The 9,283-nt window shown below is 47.8% G+C and overlaps 1 protein-coding gene across 1 annotated transcript in view; it reads right to left on the reverse strand.

Moving 5' to 3' along the window:
- Positions 1–8,889, reverse strand: part of LOC144138747 (putative cytochrome P450 301a1, mitochondrial) — a 114,811-nt gene extending 105,922 nt beyond the window's left edge. Inside the window, exon 1 of the mRNA XM_077671161.1 lies at positions 8,685–8,889. Coding sequence (XP_077527287.1) covers positions 8,685–8,868 — 184 coding nt within the window. The 5' untranslated portion in view covers positions 8,869–8,889. The remainder of the gene's footprint in view (positions 1–8,684) is intronic.
- Positions 8,890–9,283: the final 394 nt, after the last annotated feature.

Genomic DNA, 9,283 nt, shown 5'->3' on the forward strand with positions numbered 1-9,283 from the left:
TCAACATGTTACCCGAAACACCGAATGACTTGAGGTCACTAAGAATCCCATAACACCAAGCGGTGTCGTATGCCTTTTCAAGGTCGAAAAAGACAATTAAACAATACTGCTTATGCGCGAAGGCATCCTTGATGTACGAGTCAAGAGCTACCAGTTGATCGTTCGTCGATCGCCCCACCCTAAAGCCTGCCTGGCAGCTCTCGAGAAGACCGTTGTACTCGAGGAAGTACACGAGCCTGCGATTTACCATCTTCTCGAAGAGCTTGCACAGGCAGCTCGTCAGGGCTATAGGACGGTAGCTTGAGGGGGATGATGGGTCATTTCCCTCTTTCAGGAACGCTACAACAATGGCCTCCTTCCAAGAGTTTGGAATGTGCCCCGAAAGCCGTCTCTTGTTATATAGGTGTAAGAGTGTTAGAAGAGTGTCTGCGTGCAGGTGTTGTATCATTGTGTATGTGATGTTGTCTGGGCCTGGAGCTGAGGGTTTACACGTGCTCAAAGCAGCCCTCAGCTCATGCAGTGAAAACTCTGAGTTATAAGAAGATGTTGACCTATTGTTATCTAGTATAGGCTTCTTTTCGGCCGTTTGTTTGTGTTTCATGAAAGTGTTTGTGTAGTGTGCAGAACTGGACACGTGTTGGAAGTGTTGTGCGAGGGTTTCAGCCTGGTATTCGATTGTGCCCCCTGTTGTGCTGACCAGAGGCAGGCTGTGTGTTTGTTATCCTTTGAGTTTGCGTATTCTTGTCCATTCTTTCCGTGTGTCTGTGCAGGAGTTTATAGATGTTATGAAGGAACGCCAACTCTCTCGTTTTGCCTCACGGCGCACACGTTTTCCTAACGCCTTGGCCCATTTGAACAAAATGAGGTTACCCAAGGTGGGGTACCGACGAAGGACACCCCACGCCTTGTTCTGGGCCTCTCGCGCCCGCCTACAGTCCTCATTCCACCACGACCTCCGCTGGTTGCGCGGGGCACCAGAGGCGTGGGGAATGGAATTTTCGGCGGCGTCGAGGATCTGCGCCGTGAGCATTTGGGTAGCTTCTTCAACGTGTAGGTGTCCTATGAATGTGTGGTGTAGTTTGGATGTCTCTGTAAATGTATTCCAGTTAGCTCTTGCTTCATTAAACCTTTTATGGGAAGATGGACTGCTCGGGCCTGTACCTATATACCTTAATGAAGTGGGGAAATGGTCACTACCATATGGGTCCGTGCCCACACCCCACTCAAGACATGGAAAGAGAATTGCAGAGCCAATAGCCAGGTCAAGGTGTGAGTATGCGTTGTGACCTATGTTATGGTATGTAGGCTGTTTATTGTTGAAAAGGCATGCTCCAGATGATGTAAGAAACCTCTCTATCATTCGACCCCGGGCATCCGTACGAAAAGAGCCCCAAAGAGAATTGTGGGCATTAAGGTCGCCTGTTAGAATGTATGGTTCGGGCATCTGGTCAACCAGCGCCTCGAAGTCAGAGCTCAAAAGTGTAACATCAGGAGGAATGTATATGGAGCATACCGTTATCAACCTATTAAATATTATTAAGCGTATTGCTACAGCCTCAAGGATAGTGTTCAAGGCGACAGGGTGGCATGCTAAGGATTTCCGGACGATTATGGCCACATCGCCAGAAGAGTGTGTGCAGCGATCCCTGTCTTTCCTGTATACCAGGTAACTATTCAAGAAATTTGTGTGTTTAGAATTCGAATGTGTTTCCTGAACACACATTACACTTGGCTGATTGGTATGCAGAATTTCATACACGTCGTCAAGATTATTCAGAAGGCCTCTGCAGTTCCATTGAACAATATTTTCTCTTCCCAATATTTATTCTGAGAGCTACTGGAGTGTGTATGTTTATGTGTCGTCTTTCGGGGCTGTGACTCTTGGATTGGGCTTTTTGGGCGGCCTATCTGTAGGCTTGGACGTCGGAGGCCGCTCCTTGCGCTGCGTTGCAGGCAAGAACGGCACGACGTGCATCTCGTCGTTCGATGTCCTGGGTGTGCCCGTCGAACCGGGCCCCCCGGACTTGGCCCCCCTTCGGGGGCCCTTCGTTTGACCCGCCACCGCCGGTGGTGTCGGAGGCACCAGAAGTGGCACGGGCGGTGCGGTGGCGGTGGGAGCCGGTGCGGGGCTCGTGGTGTCCATGGCACCCTCCAACGCACTGGACGATGGGGAGGCACGGACGGGAGCGGCACCGGTCCCGACGGAAGAGGTTGCCACCACAACCGCTGCTGGCTCAGCGAGCGGTGCGGAGGCGGGTTGAGCTGCCAGAGGCAACCCAGGGGGGGTGGGGCGCGGGCGGGACCAAGTCCGACTCGCGGTACTGGGTCCCCGCCGAAACCAGACGCCGCTCCGCCCCCCGGCGAGCTGCGTCGGCGTACCTGCCCAGAGGGAAGGAGGCGAACCTCTTTCGCGCTTCGGGGAAGGTGATGTTCTCGTTTACTTTCAAGGCAATGATCTGTTTCTCCTGCTTGAACTTCTCACAACTTCTGGAATAAGCAGCGTGCGGTCCCTGGCAGTTCGGACATGTGAAGTGCTCAGATTCACAATTATCGGTTGGATGATCTTGTGCTGCACATTTGGCGCACGTCAGTTTCCCACGACAAGAGTTTGTGCCGTGGCCAAACCGCTGACACTTATAGCAGCGGCGTGGATTCGGCACGTAGGGTCGGACCGGACATCTAACGAAGCCTGCGTTGACCGACTCAGGAAGTGTTGAGCGGTAAAACGTCAAGATGATGTGTTTGGTAGGTATGATTTGATCGTGTCGGCGTATGGTTATTCGCCTCACTGCCGTCACGCCCTGATCATGGAGGCCCTCGAGCAGATTGGCTTCAGTTTCACTTATAAGATCTGGATCAGAGATCACGCCTTGGCAGCTATTAAGGCTGCGATGAGGTGTGATCTTGATGTCAACATTGACCATGCGCGTTTGTGAAAGAAGGTTTGCGGACTGCTGTTTGTTGTCTACCTCAATCAAAAGTTCTCCCGTTTTCAGTTTCTTAGCCTTGTACGACTTTCCGACAAGGCTTTCAAGATACTTGGAGATTAGAAACACGGACTGGGAAGTGATTGGTTTTGTCCTGTCAAGAGACTCCATCATCAGAAAGCGCGAGAAATTATCGGGCTTTTGGAGCGAGATTGATTGCAACGGAGGAAAAGATGCTTCGGTGCGGCCCCTTTTCGGGGGCCGATCACGTCTGGGGGGGTTTGGAAAATGCCATACGATACATTGGAAAGCAGGGAGAAGGGGGTACTTTCTCCTTTGAACTTACCCTGGTAGTCAAAGAGGTCCCGGAGCTCCCTGCCTGGTAGACAGGCAGGGAGCCCACCGGCCGGAGCTTGACCAAGGCTCCGACGGCCACCGTTCACGGCTTCTAACCCTTCACCTTTCAACTTCTAGCCACGGTAGGTGACAGCTTAAGTATGGGGGGCTCGGGGTACGCGGTGTCGCCACTCACCGTCACCAAGATTGCTCAAGGTGCCCCGTTCGGGGCACCTTGATTACGTTACAATGATCAGCTTTACATTGGCGTCATCAGCGTCTGTGTTGTTCTGGCACTCGAGAGGTGGAACAAAGTTGCCCGAACCATTGCCTCTAATTTATTTGCATCATGCATGTTCATGCATGCAAGCATGTATGTATGTATGTATGTATGTATGTATGTATGTATGTATGTATGTATGTATGTATGTATGTATGTATGTATGTACGTACGTATGTATGTATGTATTTATGTACGTATGTATGTATGTATGTATATATGTATGTATGTATGTATGTATGTATGTATGTATGTATCTGTGTATGCGTGTATGTACCTACGTACGTTTGTCTGTTATATTGAATGCATGTATACATTTATGCAGCAGTTTCTTGCGCACCTGTGTGCTGCATTGGTTAAGAAAGAAAGAAGTTTCGAGGCGAAATATTTTTTAGACGATTTCGAAAACGTTTCGACTGATACGACTTATAGCGAACGCTCTTAACTGCAGCTATGAGACCGCAAAAATTCACCTCGGCTTATAAAATGTAGTGACTTAGAACCAGATGGACATGTTTGTTGTACATGACAAATGTTTACAGAGCGGAACAACGAAGACGAAAGGAAGAACGAAACGATACAGCGCTCGTGTTGTTTGGTTATTCCTCTGGTCCATATTTCATGTGATACGCCCTGATCGTGTAGCTTCAAAACGGGCAAAAACGTCGGTCCTGGCATGAGGCATTCACTCACGTCAGGCCGCCCAGGCTGATGACCCGCTCCAGTAATGAATGGACATCCGGGCCAAATCATTACTGGAGCCAGTCATCTGCCCGGCCACGGCCGCATGCACTCCGCGCACACGCTTGCGGCCAACGCTCGGCGCTTTCGTATCACACATCTGCTGTTATTCCTCCTGACGCGTGTGGCTTCCATCAGCACAGCAGGACGTGACATCACTCTCCCTGTTTGCACCCCCCCTGTACTTAGGCCGCCTTTCGACGGAATCTGACGCTTGAACTTATATTTGCGGATTCATGACGCATCTCCGTTCATTCACATCGCCCGGAAGATTTTATCACTTTTCTTTCCTCTCTTAACCCCTATCACGAAGTTCTTGCCCCACGGTTCGTCATTAAAAAAAAAAGAAAGCAAACACAATAAACGGTTATTTCACAGTTTTTGCGTTGCGGGCTCCGTGATGCGCCGCACGGAGCTACATTGTATCCACGCAAGCTGCGCAATAGTGGGATTCCCCGCATTTTCATAGATTAGCGAGCGTACACAATGCCACATAGCAACCGTAGCCTGAACTTGCTTGTTCACGTACGTTGACCAGGAGGGTTGCTTTCGTACGTTTACTTTTCTTATGCTTATGCTCAGTGGTAAGCAGCAGCGAGCGACGGTCAATGGCCAGTAGACCAGGCGTGACAGGCTCACCCAATGGTGGTTTCGCCTCTTTTCGCTTTGTCTACTGAAAGTTATAATGCCACCTAGGTACTGTTCGCGCGTATTAACTGCTCTACCTTATTTCCGCAAAACGCACAAGTAATTTTGACTCTGTGATAACCGCTTTCAACTTAATCAATTAGTCATTATATCGATGTTTGTTTTCCACATCAAGAACTAAATTCTTTTACCATCCAAAGAACTCTTCCTAACTGCTTTTGCGTAGGGATCCTGCTCCCCCTTCTATCTCCCACGATAAAGAAGGAAAATGACAATGTTTTTAGTATGTAGCCACGCAAGACAGTTGTGGATGGTTTTTTTTGCATTGACGAGTCATATTCAATTTGTTGGACATTTTAAATTGTCAAGCGTATTATTCTCTGATATCTGCAGTTGCTAAGGATTTTACTAGTGCCTACATGTGCACGCTTCACGTCAACATAGTATAACACTCACGTAGTGCGCACCTGTAAAGCCATTTGGTTTGGTTTTGGTGTGGACCCTGTGCGCCTGTTCTAATTCTTAAATCAACGAGCAGATGCCGACGCCAATCACAGTGGTTGTGGATGATTGAAACTCGTTTTAATGCAGATCCAGGAACACCAAAAACGAGTCGGTACATCTGCTGGTTTTGTGGCTTGTTCGTCCAAAACAGCTGATTGCGCTGTTTTGTTACTGTATGCGACAATAAATTCAACAAATAACTTTTTCAGCCAAACATTACGAAATTTCTCGGACTCGTAAGTCGGCTGATGGGATATGAAGGCCATTGAATAGCTTCCTGTTTTTACCTAAGAAGGTAGGACGGCACGTATAACGCATGAAGCGTGTGAACCCACGGACTCATCATTCCGAATTTGAACCTACAGGACCGGCTGCCTTTTATATACACCTCCACGCGTAGATACAGCGTCCATGCTATTTTACATCGCTTTATCCGTCCTAATCAACCTTAATGCGCCTGAATTTATTTTAATAACTTTTAATTCATCGTAATTCAGCTTAATCCGCGTTATCCCAGATTACTATAAAACACTAATCCATCAATAATTTATCGCAGTTCAATCTTAACCACTTCTAATACATTCTCACTATTCTTCATCTGTCCAAATGTATATTACTGGTCATTGCTGTTAATGGCTAATTATTCGTTATTAACTATCATAATGATTCATCATCTCTTATGCATGACTGACATGCTTTACTTCGCTTTGGCCTTGATTGATTCATTGTAGGGTTTAACGCACCGACGCAACGCAGGCGATGAGGCGCGCCGTTGTGGAGGGCTCCGCATTAATTTTGACCACCTGGGAATCTCTAACGTGCGCCGAAATCTTGTACGCACGGGCGTTTTCGTTTTTCGCCTCCTTCAGAAAAGCCGCTGTTGGCCTTGCTTGGGTTTTTCGGATGTTTGTGTCGACGCCGGTCTCGTTCAAGGTAAACTTTTCAATGAGGCGTCTCTTTCGAATTTAATTTTTGCCCTCACAACTGTCCATCGATTGCTCTAGACTGGCAAGTTTTGTACTACCCCTGATTTATGCCGTTTGCTAAATAGATATACGTATAAGACGAAAAGACTAAATCATGTACCCTCCGCCTAACCACGACGGTGGCTGAACGGGAACACTTTATCGTGAAATATTCTTTGGTTGTCGTCTGATTTTGGACTGAGTTTTGACCACGTTCAAATGGAGCGATCGGATAGACGCTGGCTTTATAACGCGAGTAAGCCAGGTTCGATTGCGGCCACCGCAGCCGTTTTTTTGTTCTCACTTAACCCACTATAATTCATCATCATCGTAAAAGAATGTTGGCTTTCCTGCTGAGCATTTTCGTGTTACCGACGCCATCAGTGAGGACGCTAAAGCGTCGCTTTAAAATGCACACCCATGGTTTCGAAGCCTACTGATATTCTTCTAAAGATTATATTCCTCTTCATGGCTTCGTTAAACACACACATGCTATTTCCAGTGCCACGTTTCCCACGTTTCATGAATTCGTGGATATTTTGAGTCTATAATGCGCGCTGAGGAACTGCGCCTTCTTTGTTAGCTTTTTAAACCACTGGTGCCTTATGTGCGCAGTGATCTACAGCTCCCATGCATCCCTCTAAACAGTCAGTAGGAACTTTCATCGAGGATGTTCGTAAAGAACGGCTGCTCATAAAGTTTCACCATGGTGCACGTTTCTCTGAAAATTTGTCACCGAAGCGGCTTGCCGCTCAAACATTGAAGCTGTGGGTGCTGCTGGTAAATAGGGGACAAATAAATACCTTCGGAAACACAGATTGAAGGTGGGCCAGTTGGCACATAACTCAGTTATAAAACAGCGCGGGAAACGGGGCAACAGAAAGGCGGGACACAGACAGCGCCCTGTCTGTGTGCCCTTTCTGTGGTCCGAGTTCCCGCGCTGTTCTATGACTCAACCTTCCGAAACTCTGCGCATAGCTCTGGACGAAGCAGCTCGTGGGCGTTAAAAAAATTCTGAAAATCCGACGCCATTTCACGTAGTGCGACTTGACATGTGCGAATTCCCTATCAGGCAAAATGGAGCGCGTAAAGCAACAACTACACAGCATAACGGAATAACTGAGGTCTTCTTGTTGAATGGTCCTTGATTCCATTTTTAATTGATTATGGGGTTTAACTTGCCGAGGCTACACCGGGTCTGATGCACGCCGAAGTGGAGGGCTCCAGATTAATTGTGACCACCTGGAGATCTTTAACGCGCGCCGAAATCTCGTACACACGGGCGTTCTTGCTTTTCGCTTCCATCAGAAAAGCGGCCGCCGCTGCCGGGAACCATTGTTTAATGGTTCTAACAGCGCCAACAGGGACAGGACAGCGGTGATTTGCAGGCCAGGCGGCGTCGGCAATGCGGACCAGTGGCACATCCACTACCGCTTGTTGCATTGCTCACCTCCATACAACTAGATTTCAGTTATTCCAAATTCCTGACAGTGAAGAGTCGATGATTTTAGAGAAGCTGCATATATATAGCTACCTTCTAGCGGTAGTCGATGGACGTTTGTCTACTCGTCGCAAGGACGAAAAAGTCACCTCTAGTTGCACGCTAAAACTCTACCACTCTTAATCTAACGTAGTTGTCTCGGAATATTGAAAACTAAATCACACTGAAAGCGGCCAGGAACTTGTAAACGTTACTGTATTCCCATCTGAATCTCATACACGGATTTATGCAGCACGGAAATAGACAACCCATTACTTTTCACCCACAGAATAAAATTGCATTACTTCCAAGTTTCCTTCAGGAAATTAGCTAGGAAGTATTCTCGATCGCAAATTACAGACAAACGTGGTTTGCTTCGCGCACTCCATGCAGTGCGGTCAGCCTAGCTGGTCACCTTTCTTCACAGAGTGGAACGGCCGATGAAATTTGTCGTTCCTTGAGCTTTTTTTAAGCAATTGGATGATAGACAGACTCCCCGTAAGCTGTCCCGTGTCGCACGCCGCAGCACGCTAATAATTATTCCTTACAGGAAGAAACCAATATCGAGACAGAATTTGACAAATTAATGTTAATAATGCGAATAAATCATAATAATCTTAGTATTTTAAATAAGTTCAATTTATGTTAGTTTATTTTGAACCGGTTTTATTCATTATACACTCCGTTTTTTACAATCTTTTGGGAACTTCATTACCGTGACGGCATGATACGAGGACGGCGGGGGACGCCGACCGCCCGAGCCCCTAAGGGGCTTCGCCCCTAAAAGAGGCTGCTTTGCTCACCTATAAGTGGAAAATATATCCACGAGCTCCCCACCAACGGCAAGGCCGGAATCTTTGGAACCTCCGTGAATGGTTTAGCGAAAGAAAGACTGTCGGCATGGCAGGAACCGCTAACGCTTATTTGCGCTGCTTGGAAAACCGCCGGCTTGAAGGAGATACGCCGTGCTGATGTGGCTGTAATCATGACTCCTTGCTCTGGCCTAAGCAAAGCCAGCGACTGGGGAGCGGACGGACGCAAGCATGCGCTTAGCCGCATATATGACATGACGAAAGTTGACGTCCAGGTGCTCTTTACGTCGATCCGAAGGGAACAAATAAAAAAGAAATCACCGTGTCATTTTCGCTCTCTACATCCGCTGGTTGGGATCAGACGGACGTGCAATACCGAAAGGATGCATTAGAATAGTGTTTATTTTTTCTTTTCTGGCTTCGAATTGCGTCGCCTGTTCCAACTGATTTTCTCCGTATGAGTCAGTTGATCGCATTCTGGCACGTGTCTTTCCATGGCTGCACGCGTCAATCATTCGTGGCGCTGATTACTCAGCTAGTTGCTACAGGTGGTCCCTTGAAGGCTGACACTGCTTGTTTGCTCTTCAACG

Source organism: Haemaphysalis longicornis, unplaced genomic scaffold (genome assembly GCF_048455015.1).
Source record: "Haemaphysalis longicornis isolate Haplotype H1 unplaced genomic scaffold, Haemaphysalis longicornis Haplotype H1 scaffold_5, whole genome shotgun sequence".
Lineage (NCBI taxonomy): Eukaryota > Metazoa > Arthropoda > Arachnida > Ixodida > Ixodidae > Haemaphysalis > Haemaphysalis longicornis.